This window comes from Chiloscyllium plagiosum, chromosome 9 (genome assembly GCF_004010195.1).
Source record: "Chiloscyllium plagiosum isolate BGI_BamShark_2017 chromosome 9, ASM401019v2, whole genome shotgun sequence".
Lineage (NCBI taxonomy): Eukaryota > Metazoa > Chordata > Chondrichthyes > Orectolobiformes > Hemiscylliidae > Chiloscyllium > Chiloscyllium plagiosum.
Window position 1 is genome coordinate 26,408,816 of NC_057718.1, and position 21,248 is coordinate 26,430,063.

A 21,248-nucleotide genomic window follows, 5' to 3' on the forward strand; every position below is an offset into this window, starting at 1 on the left:
CTACCATTCCCAATACTGGCAACATCCTTCCTCACCCACTCAAACTTCTTGATGCAAGGGACACTGTGTGACCTCTGTGCTGCCAATTTGCATACTTGGGCCACCACACTGACTTTCCTCCACCAGCAGCTATGCCACTTAATCCCTTCATTTTGTTCCAAGCAAGGAAAATACTGCTCATAATAGAGCCAAAAGAGCCAAGATATTCGGCTCCTCACCTCCAGCGAAAAGAGTATCCTAACCCTGGCCACCTGAGAGGCTAACAAGCCCTGTCCAAGCACCTGGACAGATCTTGGAGACTATCCTTGGCTGACTTTGCCAGGATCCCATGACTGAAGGGTGCCTTTCTTAAGTGAAGGAGAAAGTGTTCCCAATGGAATAAAAATTGACCTGTTGTGAGTGAAACTAAACCAAGTCCACACATTGCCATTTGATAGGTTTTCTGTTGTCATGCTCTTTCAGTGGAGTGATGTACAGGGCCTTTTTAGTCTAGCGTGGGAGCAAAAAACAATGTACTCATCTATCTAGAAAAGGCTCTGATATCAAACAAGAATTGGTTTATTGCATGATAGCAACTTATTGTAGATTACATTGATACGATGGACGTTGTTTCAGAGACTATGAGGAAGACCTGGATGGTAGGTCTTACTCCTCTGAGATCCTTTGCTGTTCTGCCCACAAGACCTTATGGAATCCTTATAATGGTTGGCGCACATTTGTGTTCTTCAGTATCAAACCTTTCAGAATCATATAGAACATCATCTCTGAAGATTCTTTCTGTATTAGCATTATGCATTTGTGGGTATAATTACATTTACAATTTCCGATTTCACAAACAGACTTTGGGTGGGATATGCTGATCAGTGTGGCCATTGGTGAGAAAGTTAGGGGAATCAAGAGAGACTGGCAATGAGCAGCTTCCTGACTTTGGGAGCAAAATGTTCCCAAGTGTTGAATGCTGAGATGAAATACCCACTAGTGAATGGGAAGAGGCCTATTGGCATGTATTAGTATGTAATAACATCCTCATTTCTTCTCATTGAAATGCAGTTCCCCATTCTCCCACCTGCCAGATAGAAACTAGACCGTTCCTGGCATTCAAGTCAGAATGGTAACTTGGCAACTCCAGCTCGTCACTTGCTCTATCTATCTGTAACATCTCAGAGCAGGCTCCATGCAAACAATTGCTGTTCACCTTGAAGTGCAGACAGTAGGATGCTAATTTCTGTCCATATCTAGGGCAATTGACAGAAACCATGGGTGTAGCTGTGGGCTGCCAACATTTGACCGAATGTACAACTGGGCATTAGAGATGGCATGACACTAGGGCATGGATGTCCCAGCAGTGCCGAGTATTTCTGGCTGTGTCAAGTGGGAAATGTAATGAATGAGGTGCCTTAGGGGCATGGGTATGGGTAAGGAGGCAAATTTGGGAAGATTGTTTGAGAGAACGCATAGTAAAATTCAGCCATTGTTACAGAGACTATGAGGAGGATCAGGTATTAGGTCATATTCCTCTGGAATCCTGAGCTGTTTGGCCTGCAGGTTCATGTGACTTCATCATAGAGGATGGTGCTTTTGGCACTTGTCCATATTAGCCCTTTCATAACCAGACACAACACGTTCAGCTGCTGTGGCTACTACTGAATCCTCTACAAGCTAGTATGTTGCTGTCTCAAGCAGGCAGGGAGGCTGGCCCAGCAAGTCTACTTTGAACCCTACTCCCCTCATCAACTGCCAGAAGAACCACTTTCTCCTCTGCCTGGAGTCAACTGAGGAAAAACCCTCCAGAAAAGTGGGCTTCTATCAGTTGGTCTTATGTCACCATGAATTTACTGACTTTGGTAGCACCCTTTTGAGGACAACTTTCCCTCCCATTCCTCAAACTCACATTTATAAAAATGACCTGGGTATGGGATGGAGGCAGGAATCAATATTCAGGTAGGTTCTCCAATATTCCACATCTGTATAGCTCCATTCCTGACTCCAGTGGGCTTCCCTTTGTCTCTGATGTTGCAGGTTTGATGAACCAAATGTGTTTTCCCCTTCTGGATTTTGTTTAGTTAGGCTGAGGTCAATTGCTATCCTTCTTCAACATTGCAAACTATGGGACTCAACCTAATCCAAGGAACAATTATTGGATGAGCTGAGTTGGGTATCAGGCAAAGTCCACTGTTGAATTTACACTTGTTCATTAATGGTTACGTTTTAAAACAGTTTGCTGGAAATTGCTCAGATTTTTTGCTGGTGTGTGAACTGATCAAGGTGCAGGTCATCTGGCAACTTGGTGAACAATGGGAAACACAGGGCATCATCTTAACCAATGACATTTAAAGATTGACAAATAAGCAAAGGAAAAACTTAGAAGAGGGTGAATGTGAATGGATGAATTTGATGCCAAGTCAGGTTTAGAAACAGAGATAGAGGGAGGGAAAGATTCAGTTAAGAGACTTAGAAAGAAAATAAATGAAAGGAAAATTAAGAAAAAATAAACATTGTTCACTTTTACTTTTCCTGAAAATTTATAACCTCCACACTTGAGAAACAGAGATTGATGGAGTGTCATTCACAATTATCACACTGTAAAGAGTACACTGATCATGTTAATTATGAGACTTAATTTTCCTCAGTGAATTGAATGGGTTTGTAATGTGCGAAAGCAGCAACTTCATGGAAATCACAGTAAGATTAAGCACAAGATGCCACTTTTGCAAAGCTAATGACAGGGCAGTGCAACTTGTCGTGAGTCACAATGCACAGCGTATCTCTTTGTTACTGTAAGTACCAGGTCACTTTGTACATTATTAATGATATGTGACATTCAGATGTCATTATTTATTCAGCATAATATGACCCATTGCCTCAGGAGCCTAGAAAATGCATGAGACCTAAAGAACACTGTAGAATCTATATTGTTCTGCTAATATTAACCCTCTTCGCTACTGAATCTGATGTGGTATTAGTGAATCTCAATATGAAACCTGTTCAGCACTGTGTATTCAATTCTTCAGTCAGCTGTATTTGTGGTCAAAGTTGTTATATTGACAAGGCAAACTGCTCCTAACTAATTGGTTTAGCTGCCTGTCATGAATGAGCTGGGGCTTGCTTCAGGATTTGATTGTTTTGGAAAAGTAGAAAATTGGATAATACGTTTGCACTCTCAGTTCTCCTGCTGTTCACCCTTAGCTGTGAAAGCCCTATGTGGCCTTTCATTTATTCCTAGCACCCATTAGTGCTAACTTTGACAGTACAGAGCAAATACAGTGTGGCTGGTGGAAGTTTTTTTTAGATTACTTACAATGTGAAAACAGACCCTTCGGCCCAACAAGTCTACACCGACCGCCACCCACCCAGACCCATTCCCCTACATTTACCCCTTCACCTAACACTACGGTCAATTCACCTAACCTGCACATTTTTGGACAGTGGGAGAAAACCAGAGCACCCGGAGGAAACCCACGCAGACACAGGGAGAATGTGCAAACTCCACACAGAGAGTCACCTGAGGTAGGCATTGAACCCAGGTCTCTGGCACTGTAAGGCAGCAGTGCTAACCACTGTGCCACCGTGCCGCCCACCAACAAGCTACCAACAAGTGTAACATTTAAAAACCAGGATGGACAAGGATTTTAACAACTTATCAGCAGTTGCTTATACACTGATGTGTTATGAAAAGAAGTGGATTGATCTCCACTGCCTTTGATAGTTAAAACAAGAGTTTCATGATATATTTATAGAGTTTGATTTTTCAGCCCTCTCCTGTATGTTGCTGCTCCATTGAGATATAAGCATCTGGGAATAAAAACAAGATTTCTGTCAATGTAGAAAAACATAGAGCAGTTTTTTTTCCCCCTGAATTCATCAAATTAAATAGTTGTGCTGAAACACGGAACATTTTCCCATTTTGCCTTGAGTGAAGTTACCTACAGATCTTGTCCAGTCAATTATTTATGACAGAAGCCAACAATACAGTATTCATTCTGAAGAAGAGTCATTGGACCCAAAACTCTGCTTTCTGTTCACAGATTCTGCCAGATCTGCTGAGTTTTTCCAGCTATTTCTGATTTTCTTTCTGATTTCCAACTTCTGCAGCTCTTTGGATTTTTGGGGTTCTTTTAGATGCAAAATTAATATTTGATTTCTTGCTTATCATATCCTCAACTAATCCATGAGCAGTATATTTGATATTAAATTAAGTTTTTGTATTGCTTTTTGTACTGTGCACTGATATCTGCAAGGAACTGAATTTAGAACTACTTCTCTCCCCATTTACGTTTTATGATTTCCTCCATTTAAGGTTATCTTCTGCATATTTTCAACCAGGATGGAAGGAAGGTTCATATTAGAGATAACTAAACAAGAGTAATATGACCTACCAAAAGTATAATAGGGCAATGTAGACACTGACCACCAAGAAGAGGTTGAACATCTTTGCACTTATTTTTTCGTGAAATATCAACATTCCGAAATGAGTTTTAAATGGTCATCTGCTGCGCCTGATCTCTCTCAGAAATATGCCAGCAGCAATGTGAAAAGCCAGTGACTCTTAAATCTGCAATCCTCAAATGATTCCTAGTCTCCTTCCATATGAAAACTGCAAACCTACGGTATTGGGTCTCCTAGTATAAGATTGATTATTAACTGAAGCTATCCCCCAAAATGTCCCCTGGAGTGACCAGCTTATAAAAGCTAGCTGAAGTTTTATAACATTTGGAGCAGGTAGGACTTGAGCGCAGATCTACCTGGCTCAAAGTTAGCGAAATTAACACTGCACCACTGAGCCTTTATGTGAAATGGTAAATGTACTTTATTGGCTAAGGTTTGTGAACAGACTACCTGCATTTCCACTTAATGGAAATAGTGGGAAGTGAATAGAAAAAATGGATAAGCTTGTTTGTTTTTTGCCCCCTTGCAGCTTCAGGAGGTTGTTAGGAAAGGAAATCAGAATCAAGCTTTGACAATGGCTTTCATTTCTTAAGCTCCTTTAATGTTCAATCCCACTTTAGACTTAAGAGAAATAATAAAAATCCTTGTCAAGCTGGAAAAATAGAAAATGCAAGGGATAGGCACAGCTAAGTCAAAGAGATATGTTTCAAGGAGGTTCTTCACAAAAAAGGTAGACAGCTGGACTGTTTAAATGGAGATGAAAAGCACATAGAGGAGGTTACTATTTGATGATCAGAGTCAAGATTAGAGTGGTGCTGGAAAAGCACAGCAGGTCAGGCAGCATCGAAGGAGCAGGAAAATCAACGTTTCAGGCAAAAGCCCTTCATCAGAAAGCCTACTTTCACCTACTATTTTATGATGATATCCTAAACACGTAGGGCTGGAATCGGGGTAGGCAGCATTTAACCTAAACATGCCTGGGTTTGGTTGATTGGTCAGCTAGAAGAAATTGTGTTGACAGTTTCAAATCCAAGTCTGAAAGCCACCCATTTATAGCCTTAACAGAGGCAGAATGAGGTCCAGGCAACTAATACACTCATTGGAGGTGGGTCAGTCATTGAAACCTTTTAAAATGTTTATGTATCTCCATTTTAATATGATTTCTGTTGAGAGCTCCTCTTGTTTGTGTTTCAACCTTGGGAAACTTAGCAGTTTAAAAGATGCAAGAGTAATCAGATCTTTAGAGTCATAGAGGCATAGAGATGTACAGCATGGAAACAGACCCTTCGGTCCAACCTGTCCATGTGTTTCCTTCAATCCCCAACAAACTACCCAGTTAATACCACATTTGCATTAACTCCCACCTCCCCCCACAAACTTCCCCATCCTTTCTCTGAAAGTACAGACCCTGGACAGGACAAGGCTCAGCTGCTCTGTAATGAAGTTCCCACTCGACAGTTTTGTTCATCAGGAGAAAGTGAGGTCCGCAGATGCTGGAGATCAGAGTTGAGAGGGTGGTGCTGGAAAAGCACAGCAGATCAGGCAGCATCTGAGGAGAAGGAGAGTCAACATTTCTGGCATAAGCCATTCAACAGGAATGAGGCTTGTGGGTTGGGGTGGGCGGGGGCTGCTGAAAGATAAATGGGAGGGGGGTGGTATGGGGCGAAGGTAGTTGGGGATGTGATAAGTAGATGAAGGTGGACGGGGAGAAGGTGATAGTCGGACAAGAAGGTGGAGCGGATAAGTGGGGAAGAAAGATTGACAGATCAAGAGGGCAGTGCCAAGTTAGGACTGGGAGGTGGGAGGGGGGGGGTTGGAATGAGAAAATTGGTGAAATCCACATTGATGCCATGGGGCTGCAGGGTCCCAAGGTGGAAGATGAGGCATTCTTTCTCCAAGTGTCAGGTGGCAAGGGGTTGGCAATGGAGAAGGCCCAGGACCTGCATGTCCTTGGTGGAGTGGGAGGGGGACTTAAAGTGTTTGCCCCATGGCCATTCGGGGTAATCGACTCTTCCACATTTCCCAACCTTTATTCCATCACCACAACCCCACCCCCGCAGACTCTCAATCACCACTCGGTAAATATTGAAATGGTTGTCAATGTCACATCTAATAGTTAAAATATTGGAAACAGAAAGTTTCTTTCATATGAATCCTTCCACAGATGTGGGTTTTGTCATGAGGCCAAAGTTTCTTGTTTATTCCTAATTGCCCATAAGATGGTGCTGAGGGGCTACTGCTTCCGTGAACTGCGATAATCCATTTGGTGTTTGTACATCACACTGTTCTGTTAGAATGGGAGTTTCAGCATTTTGATCCAATCACAGTGAAAGAATGACAATAAACTTCCACGTCAGGATGGTAAGTGGCTTGGAGGGGAACTTGCAGGTGGTCTGGTGCTAGTACTCATCTGCTGCCCTTGTCCTTCTAGATATGAGAGATCATGGTTATGGAACGTGATGTTGAAGGAGAATACATGAATTAATGTAAACAATTTTGACTTCTACCTGCAGGATATCAGCATACGGAGCTGCTGGAGGCATAGGAGGAAAGGGAAACTTTAGAAGATTTCATGGTGTGTTAGTACAAGCCATTTTCCAACTAGAAAAAGATCTAATTCTGTACATACTGGTTGGACAACAGGGAGAAGATGCTTGTCCGAATGTAAGTAGCTATGTAGTTTACATACTTTTTTCCTTTATAGCAACATAAAATAATTAATGGAAATCACAAACATCCTTAGCAGTGGAAACTGTTTTTATTTTAATGATCTCAACCACGTCAATTGGAGCAATAAATGGCGATATCTTGAAAAGTGTCATTATTACAGAGGAGGAGGTGCTGGACATTTTAAAACACATATAAAGATGGATAAATCCATGCAACCTGATCAGAACGTTGTGGGAAGCTAGGGAAGTGATTGCTGGGCCCCTTGCTGAAGTATTTGTATCATTGATAGCCACTGGTGAGAAGACTGGAGGGTGGCTAATGTGATGCCATTATTTAGGAAATGTGGTGAGGAAAAACCAGGGAGCTCTTAACCTATGAGAACCTGACATCAGCAGTAAGTATGTTGTTGGAGGAATCTGTTGTGTTGCCATAGTCTTAACAGACCATAGGGCTACTCTCATTTAGAGAGAAGCAACCAGTGGTGATTTAACCTGAGGGCCACCAGATCTCAGGTGAGGGAAGAGGTTGAGAAAGAGAGTCCTTCATGGTAACCTCAAACCAGTGATGGGAATTGAACCCAAGCTGTTGGTATTAGACTGCTCTGCACACCAACAGTCCAGCCAACTGAGTTAAACCAATTCCCAGAGAATTGTAAGGAACAGGATTTATATGTATTTGGAACGAGCTGGACTGATTAGGGATAGTCAATGCGGTATTGTGTATGGGAAATCGTGTCTCACGAACTTGACTGAATTTTTTTAAAGAAGTGACAAAAAAGATTGACAAAGACAGAGCTTTGGACATTGTCTATATGAATGTCAGGAAGGCATTTGACAAGGTTAGCAATGGGAGACTGATTAACCAGGTTAGATCACATGGAATCCAGGGAAAGCTAGTCATTTGGATTCAAAACTGGCTTGAAGTTAGGAGACAGAGGGTTATGGTAGAGGGTTGTTTATCAGACTGGAGGCCTGTGACCAGTGGTGTGCCACAAGGATTGGTGCTGGGTCCAATGCTTTTTGTCATTTATATAAATGATTTGGATGTGAATATAGGAGAAATGGTTGTAAGTTTGCAGTTGACACCAGAATTTGTGTATAATGGCTCCTTGATCAGATAGGCTGAATAGTGGTAAATGGAGTTTAATTTAGTTAAATGTGAAGTGTTACATTTTGGGAAGGCAAATCAGGACAGGACTTATACACTTAATGATAGGATCCTAGGAAGTGTTGCCAAACACCTTAGGTGCAGGTTTGTAGTTCCTTGAAAGTTGAGTCGCAAGTGGACAGGGTAGTGAAGAAGGCATTTGGTACACTGGCCTTTATTGGTCAGTGTTACGACATGGAGTAAACCCCTCTGCTAATTTAAAACTCGCAACTCAGAAAAAGACTTACCCCATGCAGTAATCTGTGAAAATTCAAGAGGTCAAGAACTATTTGAAATAAAAATGAACAACTTTATTTCTTAAAGTATAACAGAGAATAATTAATGAACTATTTACAACTCCTTCCTCTAACCTATCTTTTACCTTCCCTTCTATAATACTAGTCCAATAAAACTCCCAATTAAGATTTACAAAACAAAACTTCTTATCTCAAAACCAGGCAGCTTTCGGTTCTTCTCTGTATTCCTGTCTTCTTTACTTCTTCTTGCGGATTCTGCTTTACTGGTTACTGATTGATTAAGGTATCTTTAAGAGAGCTGGGAAGTTTGCCGATGCTGGCTTGGCAGTTGTCCTCCCAACTGTTCAATGTTTCCCTGTCTTATGCCCCCAAAGCATCGGATTGTGTCACTGGCTTTTAAGATTGTCAATATACTAAATTCAAACTTGATTGGGATTTTGTATTTTCAGGGTATAATTTAAACTGATTGGCTGAATTTGAATTTGTTTTTGTCTCACAGCAACTCAACCAGTGCTATCTGTTCTGAGCTAATGTAACTTTGTAAATTCTCCAGAACTCAGTGTGCTTGCCAAGTCCTTCACTCTCTGAAAGTACGGTACACTTCTACACCCTCAATACGCTTCCCCCTTAAGAAAAGAATGGGCCATCATAAAAGATAGCTTCGTGTTTTTTTTTCTTCTTTTTAAAAACACATTACCCTAATATACAGTTAACTTTAATATAAGTTCACCCTGACTTCTTCCCATATAGTGGGTGGCACGGTGGCACAGTGGTTAGCACTGCTGCCTCACAGCGCCAGAGACCCGGGTTCAATTCCCGACTCAGGTGACTGACTGTGTGGAGTTTGCACATTCTCCCCGTGTCTGCGTGGGTTTCCTCCGGGTGCTCCGGTTTCCTCCCACAGTCCAAAGATGTGCAGGTCAGGTGAATTGGCCATGCTAAATTGCCCGTAGTGTTAGGTTAAAGGGGTAAATGAAAGGGTATGGGTGGGTTGCGCTTCGGCGGGTCGGTGTGGACTTGTTGGGCCGAAGGGCCTGTTTCCACACTGTAAGTAATCTAATATACCTGTATACATATATAACATTAAATAAATACAAATCTCATCTAAACTTTATCAGTTTAATCCACGATGACGCACCTGCGATTACATTCTTTGGACCTGCAACATGCATGGTTTTTAAATTAAAAGTCTGTAACATAAGACTCCAACATAATAGTCTCATATTCTTTTCTTTAAAGCATTCTAAGAATGTAAGCAATCTGTGTACATAACCGTCTCTGACACATTGTTCAGGACATACACATTAAAATGTTGTAAGGCTAGTACCAAACTCAATAGTTCCTTTTTGATTGTGGAGTATTTCTTTTGGTGAATGTTGATCTTCTTCAAAAAGTAACCAACTGGCAGTTTAATCCCATCCTCAGCTTCCTGGAGGAGTACAGCTCCAACCCCAATGCCACTAGCATCAATGGTGACTTTAAAAGGTTTTGAAATGTTTGGTGTAGCTAAAACTGGTGGTTAATATTGATTTCAGATGATTGAATGCCTCCTGGCATGGTTCTGTCCACCAAAGCTTTGTGTTCTTCTTCAGCAAGTTGGTTAATGGTGTCACTACACTGTTGAAGTTTGGAACAAACTTCCGATAGAATCCACTGCGTCCTAAGAATCGAAGGACCTCTTTCTTTGACGTTGGTTGTGGAAATTCCTCGATGGCCTTTGTTTTTGCGTTCCATGGGGTCAACCTTGCATGACCGATGTTATGTCCCAAGAACATCACCTCTGCTTTTGTGAATTCTGTTTTATTTAAGTTTATCACCAGTATTGCTTCTCGTAGTCGTTCAAAGATCTCTGCCAACTGTACCATGTGATCCTTCCAAGACTTACTAAAGTTCCCTACATTGTCCAAATAGATCGTACAGTTTCTTAATCCAGCCACAACTCTGTTCATGAGTCTTTGGAGTGTGGTTGGTGCATTCTTCATTCGAAAGGGCAACACTTTAAACCGATATAGCCCATTTGGGGTTACAAACACACAAACTTCTTTCGCCAACTCTGATAAAGGTACCTGCCAGTAACCACGCATTAAATCCAACTTGGTGATGTAACTGGTTTGTCCAACTCTCTCGATACAGTCCTCTGATCTAGGAATGGGATATGAATCCATTTTGTTTAGGTGTTGACCTTCCGATAACCCACGCAGAATCATTGAGTCCTGTCCGGTTTAGGAACTAAGATGATCGGCGAACTCGGAAAAAGTGAGGATTGCAGATGCTGGAGGTCAGAGTCAAGAGTGTGTTGCTGGAAAAGCACAGCAGGTCAGGCAGCATCCGAGGAGCAGGGGAATCGACGTTTTGGGCGTAAGCCCTTCATCAGGAATGGTGCGCTTTTCCAGCAACACAATCTCAACTCTGATTGGCGAACTCCACCCACTCTGGCTTGGTTCAATGATGTCCTCATCAAGAAGGCCTCCACCTCCATCTGTACCTGTCTAGCTTTGAAAGGATTAAGCCGACAGGGGTGTTTTTTTATTGAAGCATTATTCCCAATGTCTACTTCACATCCAATAGCATTAGTCCTCCCCATCTAATTCTTACATATATCCTTATACTGCAGTAACAAACCTTACAACTGCGTTCTATGTTCCTGAGACAAATAGCTTACTAACCTATCCCACTCCTCAAAGACTTCTTCATTTTTGAATCTATTTTGAGGCACATCAAAATCCACATCATCTGAATTTAATTCCTCACTCTGCGGGGCAGTACTTCTTTCTTTCGAGTATAATACGGTCTCAACGTGTTCACATGACATACCTGAAACCTTTTTTCTCTATCTGACATTTTTACTAGATAGTTCACATGACTCAACTTTTTCTCAGTTTGCTAGGGACCAGTAAACCTGGCCTTGGGAAAACGTCCGAGTCTCAGAGCTTTTATCTGCCATCTGCTTCATTCTACGCTGTGCCCTCTTTAGGTGCTGTTTAGCTAACTCACCTACTCGATTTAGATTATGTATTGGAGGTGAGGGAGAGACTAAGTGTGAGATCTCTGAGTTTGGTCCTGCCAATTCTTCTTTAGTTAATTTCAAAGGGCCTCTCTCTTCATGACCGAATATTAATTTGAAGGGAGTGGACTGACTAGGTTCATTTGGGGCATCTCTAATGGCAAACAATACGAATGGGATACCTTTATCCCAATCATTCGAGGAGTCCTGACAGTACACTTTTAACATGGTCTTTAAGATCTGATGCCACCTTTCTGAAGCTCCCTGGAATTTAGGATGATACGCACTTGATTTAAAGTGCTGAATACCTAAGCTATCCATCACCTCCTTAAATTTAACTCTTAGTCCAACTGAATTTCTCCAGGTAGCCCAGACCATGTGAACAAAGTTACTAACGCCTCTACTACTCTTTTTTGCCTTGACACTCCTTAATGGAATTGCCTCCGAAAATCTGGTATACAGATTCTCTATAGTTAACAAGTATTGGTTCCCACCTTTAGTTCTCAGGAGGGGACCTACGCAATCAATTCTAACCTAATGAAAGGTTCTTCAAATGTGGGAATTGGCAACAAAGATCTTGGTTTTATTACCGCCAGTGACTTACCTATCATTTGGCATGTTTGGCACATACGGCAAAAGTTAACCACATCCTTATGCATTCCGGGCCAACACAAATGTTTTTGTACCTTAGCCTGAGTCTTTCGTACCCCAAGGTGACTTCCTGCAGGTAGTTCATGTGCTACTTGTAACACCTTATGTCTGTATGCTACCGGCAACACAATCTGGTACACTTCGGCCCATTTCTCCTCTGCACTAACTTGCCGTGGGCTCCACTCCATCTTAAGATTCTCTCTTTCAGATAATAACCCTTCGGAATATTCTCTGCCTCATTTTCAGAGTATGCATCCACATATATATCTTTTATCATTTTGTCTTGCTGTTGCAAGTCTCTTAGCCTTTCAGGACTAAATACTTCTGTCTGACCCTCTGCCTGTTCAGGTTTGTCCTGCACCATTACATCAAATAGAGTATCCGCTAACTGAACCTCAACTCCTTCATCTTTCTCTTTACTTTTCATTTTGTGCTGTCACTTATGATAGTTGGATCTGGTTACCATACAGTCTGGGAAAATACCAGGATATTTCTGTTTTAATCCTCAGTTCCTTGGTCTTCCTTGGTGTTCTGCACAACAAGGGATGTCACTACCACCTTGGATCCTGCCAAATCATTCCCAAGAACAAACTGGATTTCTGGAAATGACACTCTGTCAATCATTCCTACTGTAACTTCCCCAGTCTTAAGTTGGCACTCCAACCTGATCTTACATGGGGGAACGCTAAATTTCTGTCCATCTATCCCACAAATTACCACACTCTCAGGTAACAGATCAGAAAGAGCGCATATTCATTCGTCTCTTACTATCAACGACTGGTTAGATCCTGTATCTCTCAAAATTATAGCCTTTTGTCCTTCTCCCCCTATTCTTTCTGAGTAAACTTCAGCCACAGAGGCAAATCCTTTGTAGAGATCAGATACTAACTCCATACTCAGCCCCTGCCTAGGCTGCGCACTCTTCTGCAGCTCCTCAGCTCTTCTGGGGTCTCCTCTACTACCTTCACTAAGGCCACTCGCTAAGCTTCTTTTACCACATCTTTTCCCACAATGCCTTTCTTTAATGACCAGCACTGTGACTTTACGTGTCTCACTTTACCACAGTGGAAACACCTGAGGCCTTTCACCTCCTTTCCACCCTCTTGGGCTTCTTTTTTATCCTGTGGTAAAATCTTACCAGTGCTCTCTACTCTTAGTTTAGTAGTATAGGATCTCTCCTTCTCCCAACTTTTATCCCTCACAGGTCAAAATTCTGGCCGGAAGCTTGTCTTATGCACCAACATGTACTCATCTGCTAATTCTGCTGCCTTTCTCATTTCCTAAACTTTCTGTTCCTCCACATAAATTCTTACCATCTCTGGAAGTGAGGTTTAAACTCCACCAGCAGAATAATCTCTCACAGAGCCTCTTAGAACATAGAACATAGAAAAGTACAGCACAGATCAGGCCCTCTGGCCCGCGATGTTATGCCAAGAATTAATCCTAATGTAAAATTAAATAATCTAACTTTCACACCCCTCAATTCACACTGTCCATGTGCGTGTCCAGCAGTTGCTTAAATGTCCCTAATGACTCTGCTTCCACCACCACAGCTAGCAATGCATTCCATGAATTCACAACTCTCTGCGTAAAGAACCTTCCTCTGAAGTCCCCTCTGTACCTTTCTCCTAATATTTTAAACTATGACCCTCTTGTACCAGTCAATCCTGCCCAGGGGAAAAGTCTCTGGCTATTGACTCTATCCATGCATGTCATTACCTTGTATACCTCGATCAGGTCACCCTTCTTCCTCCTTCTCTCCAGAGAGAAAAATCCGAGCTTAGTCAACCTCTCTTCATAAGGCAAGCCTTACTGTTCAGGCAGCATCCTGGTAAACCTTCTTTGCATCCTCTCCAAAGCCTCTGTATCTTTCCTATAGTAGGGCAACCAGAACTGGACTTGTAGAGCTGTAGCAAAACCTTGCGGCTCTGAAACTAGATCCCCTTGTTTATGTTATATGCTTTCTTAACAGCCCTATCCACTTTGGTGGCAACTTTGAGGGATCTATGTACTTGAACACCAAGATCCCTCTGTTTCTCCACACTGCCAAGAATCCTGTCTTTAATCCTATATTCAGCATTCAAGTTCGTCCTTCCAAAATGCATTACTTCGCATTTATCCAGGTTGAACTCCATCTGCCATTTCTCAGCCCAGCTCTACATCTTGTCTATGTCGCGCTGCAGCCTGCAATAGCCCTTGATACTATCAATGGCACCTCCAACCTTTGTGTCATCTGCAAATTTACTCACCCACCCTTCAACCTCCTCATCCAAGTCATTTATAAAAACCACAAAGAGTAGAAGCCCAAGAACAGAGCCCTATGGGACACCGCTGAAAATGTGTTGCTGGAACAGCGCAGCAGGTCAGGCAGCATCCAGGGAACAGGAGAATCGACGTTTCAGGCATAAGCCCTTGCCCGAAACGTTGATTCCCCTGTTCCCTGGATGCTGCCTGACCTGCTGTGCTTTTCCAGCAACACATTTTCAGCTCTAATCTCCAGCATCTGCAGACCTCACTTTCTCCCTATGGGACACCACTCACCACTGACCTCCAGGCAGAATATTTTCCATCTACAACCACTCTCTGCCTTCTGTCAGCCAACCAATTCTGAATCCAGATAGCCAAATCTCCCTGTATCCCATACCTCCTGACTTTATGAATGAACCTACCATGGGGAACCTTATCAAATGCCTTGCTGAACACCACATCCACTGCTCTCCCTTTGTCGACCTGTCTTGTCACCTCCTCAAAGAACTCAATAAGGTTTGTGAGGCATGACCTGCTCCTCACAAAGCCATGCTGACTGCTTTTAATCACGCTATGCTTTTCCAAATAGTCATAAATCCTATCCCTCAGAGTTCTTTCCAAAACCTTGCTGACCACAGACATAAGACTCATTGGTCTGTAATTGCCAGAGATTTCCCTATTACCCTTCTTGAAAAGAGGAACAACATTAGCCTCCTTCCAATCCTCCGGTATGACTCCCGTGGAGAGTGAGGAAGCAAAGATCTTCGCCATAAATATCATCGTCTTATGTATTTTCAAAGCATGTACCCATCGATCAAAATGGCTATGTTTAATTCTTTCAATCTCAACATACGTCTGACCTGGTTCCTTCTTTGTGTTTATGAACCACTGTCTAAATGCTTCTGATACCAATTCATAATGTCTTGACACCTCATCTGACATCACGGCAAATACCACACTAGCTTTGCCTACCAGTCTGAACTAGCCCTACCCATAAGTCCTCGGCCCACTCCATCTGCCAAGCCAATTTTCCAAATGAAATAAAGAAGGGTTCAACATCTTTTTCATCAAAATGTGGCAGCATTTTAACATATTTACGTATATCAGTACATTCTCTGTTAATCTCCATCCTGTTAACTTGACTTTGCTGACTAAATTGCAACTTCTCAAGTTCAAATGCTCTCTCTCTTTCTCTCTTCCTTTTGTTTATTTTCTAACTCCATTTTCCTCAATTGTGATTTATGTTTTACTACCTCTACTGCACGTCTCTGATACATCTAAGTGTTTGAGTAACTCCCTTACAATTTCCACTTTACTTTTGTCCTTGGTTAAACCCAAATCTAACTCATTTGCTAATTCTAAAAGTATGGCCTTTTTCTTTCCTTCTAATCTTTCTTGGCAAATTTGAGAATCATCTTCAAATCCCAGAACCTCTTTTGCAATTTTAAGAGCCATTTCTCTCACTTTTAATTTAATCGATCACAAGTCACTGAAATTAAACAAATTGCCTCACCTACATTTTATTTAAAGTTCTAGGACGCTAACCTGCAAGTTTTTAAATCTGCTGGGAATTTTCATATCCCAAATCTATTCAAATCTGTCTAAACCAGTTCAAATCCTGACGACGAGCCCCCAAACTGTTACATTGCAGGGTAAACCCCTCTGCTAATTTAAAATCTGCAACACAGAAAAGATTTATCCTGTGCAGTAATCTATGAAAATTCAGAGGTCAAGAACTATTTAAAGTAAAAATTAAGAACTTTATTTCTTGAAGTATAACAGAGAATAATTAACTGACTACTTTTTTACAACTCCTTCCTCTAACTTATCTTTTATCTTCCCTTCTATAATACTAGTCATCGAGTCATACAGATGTACAGCATGGAAACAGACCCTTCGGTCCAACACGTCCATGCTGACCAAATAGTCCAAACCAATCTAGTTCCACCTGCCAGCACCTGGCTCATATCCCTCCAAACTCTTCCTATTCATATACCCATCCAAATGCCTTTTAAATGTTGCAATCGTACTAGCCTCTACCACTTCCCCTGGCAGCTCATTCCACGCACATACCACCCTCTGCATGAGAAAGTTGCCCCTTCGGTGTCTTTTATATATTTTCCCTCTCACCCTAAACCTGTGCTCTATAGTACTGGACCCCCCGACCCCAAGGAAAAGACTTTGTCTATTTATCCTATCCATGCCCTCATGATGTTATCAACCTCCATAAGGTCACCCCTCAGCCTCTGATGCAGCCTATTCAACCTCTCCTTATAGCTCAAATGCTCCAACACTGGCCACATCTTTGTAAATCTTTTCTGAACCCTTTCAAGTTTCACAACATCTTTCCGATAGGAAGGAGACCAGAATAGCATGCAATATTCCAACAGTGGCATAACCAATGTCCTGTACAGCTGTAACATGACATCCCAACTCCTGTACTCAATACTCTGACCAATAACGGTAAGCATACCAAACGCCTTCTTCACCATCCTATCTACCTGCAACTCCATTTTCAAGGAGCTATGAACCTGCACTCCAAGGTCTCTTTGTTCAGCAGCACTCCCTAGGACCTTACCATTAAGTGTTTAAGTCCTTCTAAGATTTGCTTTCCCAAAATGCAGCTCCTCACATTCATCTAAATTAAACTCCATCTGCCACTCCTCAGCCCATTGGTCCATCTGATCAAGATCCCGTTGTAATCTGAGGTAACCTTCTTCCCAGTCCACTACACCTCCAGTTTTGGTGTCATCTGCAAACTTACTAACTTTATCTCTTATGCTCACATCCAAATCATTTATATAAATGATGAAAAGTAGTGGACCCAGCACTGATCCCTGTGGCACTCCACTGGTCACAGGCCTCCAGTCTGAAAAACAACCCTCCACCACCACCCTCTATCTTCTACCTTTGAGCCAGTTCTGTATCCAAATGGCTAGTTCTCCCTGTATTCCATGAGATCTAACCTTGCTAACCAGTCTCCCATGGGGAACCTTGTTGAGTCCAATAAAACTCCCAATTAAGATTTACAAAACAAAATTTATTTTCAAAACCAGCAGCTTTCAGTTCTTTTCTGTATTCCTGTCTCCTTTTCTTCTTCTTTTGGATTTTGCTTCACTGGTTACTAATTGATAAAGGTACCTTTAAGACAGCTATTCTCTCGACAGTTTGCAGATGCTGGCTTGGCAGTTCTCCTCCCAGCTGTTCAATTTTCCACGGTCTTATAACCCTAAAGCATTGGATTGTGTCATTAGCTTTTAAGATTGTCAATGTACTAAATTCAAACTTGATTGGGATTTGACATTTCGTGGTATAATTTAAACTGATTGGCAGAATTCAAATTTGTTTTTGTCTCATGGCAACTCAGCCAGTGCTATCTGTTCCAAACCAAATATAACTTTGTAAATTCTCCAGCACTTGGTGTGCTTGGCCAGTCCTTCACTCTCTTAAAGGTACAGTACACTTCTACACCTTCATAACAGTCAATGCATTGAGTATAGATGTAGCTGTACAGCATATTAGTTAGGCCACTTTTGGAATACTCCATTAATTCTAGTCTCCCTGCTTTAGGGAAGATATTGTTAAACATGAAAGTGTTCAGAAAAGATTTATAAGGATGTTACCAGATTGGAGGTTTGAGCAATAGGGTGGATCTAATTTCCCTGGAGTGTCAGAGGCTGAGGGATGACCTTATAGTGGCTTATAAAATGATGAGGGACATGAATAGGGGGAAACAGCCAAGGTATTTTTCCGAGGGTAAGGCAGTCTAAAACTAGATGGCATAGGTTTAAAGTGAGAGGGGAAAGATTTAAAAGGGACCTTCGGGGCAGATTTTCATACAGAGGGTGGTACATGCATGGAATGGGCTACCAGAGGGAGTGGTGGAAGCTAGGCATATAGATGGGAAGAGTTTCGCGGGACATGGGCCAAACGCTGGCAAATGGGACTGGATTCATTAAGGATACTTAGTCGGCATGGACAATTTGGACTGGAAGGGTTTGTTTCCATGATGTACAATCTGTGACTCTATGACTAAATGGCCTTACCAGCATGTCCCTTAATCCCTTCTCTCCAGAACTACATCAAATTTACTCTTCAATTCTTTTATATTGCCCATCTCAATGACTTTTCATCATCACATATTCCTCAACTCTTATTATCCAGATGATTCTTATGATTAATGTAACTCATTTGTTCTATTTGTATGAATGTCTCAAAATAGTTTGATAGATAAGGTAAAAAAACAACCTCTGATTACAGTATATGTTTCACTAAAGGCCCAGTTAATATGTGTTGCACAGTATAACAGAAAAATAAATCACCACTTGCTCAATCTAATAAATAAATCCAGTTTGTTACATAATTGCAAATGTAATAAGACAGTGTGCACCTAACAGCATTAAAAAAGATTTGAAGAAAATGCCATAAAATGCACCAAATTATTTGATCCACAGATCATGTACAATCTCATTCATTGGATCAACCTAATTGTTCTCTATATTACTTACCCTATCCAAAAGTAAATATTCACACTAGTCAGATTTGCAATAATCATCTTTAGCAAGTTGCCCTCCTTGCTTGACATTCATGATGTCAACAGTTAAGATTTATTCAAATCTAAAATCTGTGGCCCATTCATTGCAATTTCACATTTTCTATTTTGTTTCTGAACTTAAAATCTAGCCCAATGATTTGTACAAAAGAAAAGAAATGTAAGTAAAGATTATTAGATCTGTCAGTGCACAGCGGCTCAGTGGTTCGGCACGGTGGCTCAGTGGTTCGACACGGCGGCTCAGTAGTTCGGCACAGTGGCTCTGTGGTTAGCACTGCTACCTCACAGCACCAGGGTCCTAGGTTTGATTCCAGCCTCGGGCAACTTCTGGGTGGAGTTTGAACATTGTCCCAGTGTCTGTGTGGGATTCCTCCGGGTGCTCCGGTTTCCTCCCACAGTCCAAAGATGTGCAGGTCAGGTGAATTGGCCATGCTAAATTGCCCATAGTGTTAGGTGCATTAGTCAGAAGGAAATGTGTCTGGGTGAGTTACTCTTCGGAGGGTCGGTGTGGACTGGTTGGGCCAAAGGGCCTGTTTCCACACTGTAGGGAATCTAATCTAATCAACTTCTGCATTGTCCAGTGGACCTTTGCGTATCAGATTGCATTCCTCCTTTATATATAAATGTTAATGCCTGCAAGAAGAAATAATCTCTGCCTAGATTCAGGGCAAAGTTACTCCTTCCCAATCATATTCTACAATCAAGCACGACAGAAAGCTAGGAATGGAAATGATCAAAGAAACTTAAGTAAGCTACTCACCGCATGTACTACCATGTACTACTCAGACAGGATTTTGTAAGGTTGAGGCAAAATCATGTAATACTTTGCATTATGTTAAATAGTGTACATTTGTACATTGCTGTGTTGCCACTCACTAGGACTTAATAATATGTCAGGCAAGATTGATGAATCATTGCAGAATGTTCCATGTTTTGTGTTTGCCTGCCTACTGAAATGTTAACCAAATAGCTTTTCACTTTAATTGTGATTACAGCATTCAGGTGGCATTCCCCCATTCTCGTTCATCAGTCAAAGATAAATACTGTTAACTTGGCTATTCACTCTGGCAACTAAAAATATACATCCATTAAAGATCAATGAGCCATGCATAAAGGTTAGAAGAAAAGAAATTGGCTGAACCATTTACATTACTTTTGTCTTTTACATGCAGTTGTCACTTAAGGATTTCATTATTTTACCTTGATGTGGCACAGCCTCTTCCATTTACCTTTGCTATTTATCTGCTTATCTATCAATGTTGCATAAGTGTTACACAAAGCATCATTTAACTGCATATTCTCATCTTCTGTAAAATCTGAAAAATTTCCGTTGTTTCTCTATGAGAGCTGGGGATCACATTGGGGGAGATTTATTAATGAATTGTAGCTAATTTTGCCCCTCTCCTGCATTTTCTTTCCATTAAAATTACAATAATGGTAGTAAGGGGTGCTGTGAAGAAAGCAAGAAAGATGTTTATACAGCAACAGCTTATACTTATACCTCCATTCAGTCTGTAAGCATACCCTCCCAGTTTTCAGTAACCCATCATTTTAGTTCTAAACGGTAGGATCTTTTGATTAGGCAGTCTTCCAAACTTAGTGTTGAGTTCAACAATTTCAGATCATAATCTCTTCCCATATTTTGATAATTTTTTAACATATTCTTTTCCCCCTCATTTTTGTCTGGCTCTTGATGTCAGCTTCCCACCATTCTCCTATTCAAACTTTCTTGAGACATATTTTTGCTTCTTGCCCCACTGCCACTCCCTGTGGGTTTGCAACCTCAATTCTTATATAAAGTTAATCTCTCCTGTTCATCAACCTATGTTTTTGTTACTTTTCTATTACTCTGCTTCACTTGCTTAGAACTTAAAATTTGCAACTTTTTTCCTAGATTTGATGAAAAATCATCAACTGGAAATGTTAATTGTTTCTCTCTCCACAGACGCTCTTGATCCACTAAATATTACCAGTATTTTGTTTTCTTACATTTGATATCTGCAATACTTTAGCCTGTTCTTTTAATTTATACCAGAACTTTATCAGGATAAAATATCTGAGTAATTCATAGGATTGATGTCAAACACTACCACTTGGAAATTCCTCTTCAAGCCATAGACCATTCTGACTTGAAGTCTGACAATGTTGTAGCGCAAAAGGCAATCATAGCAATAGCATAGATATATGGCTGGAAGCTCATCTCAGCATTAAGTATGATACTAAGTTTGTAATCAGAGCAACTGAACCTCAAACAGCTGCTAGGCTGAAGAATGGAGTAAGCAACTTGTAATGAGAAGTCTTATAATGTGACTGAGTGATATGGTAAAGGAGGTGA

The 21,248-nt window shown here is 41.3% G+C and overlaps 1 protein-coding gene across 2 annotated transcripts in view; it reads left to right on the forward strand.

Annotated features, from left to right (window-relative positions):
• LOC122552709 (ALK tyrosine kinase receptor-like) overlaps positions 1-21,248 on the forward strand; it is a 1,052,914-nt gene that overhangs the window by 879,866 nt on the left and 151,800 nt on the right. For both annotated transcript variants that reach the window (XM_043695597.1, XM_043695598.1), the window contains one exon: positions 6,900-7,050. In XM_043695597.1, coding sequence (XP_043551532.1) covers positions 6,900-7,050 — 151 coding nt within the window. The remainder of the gene's footprint in view (positions 1-6,899; positions 7,051-21,248) is intronic.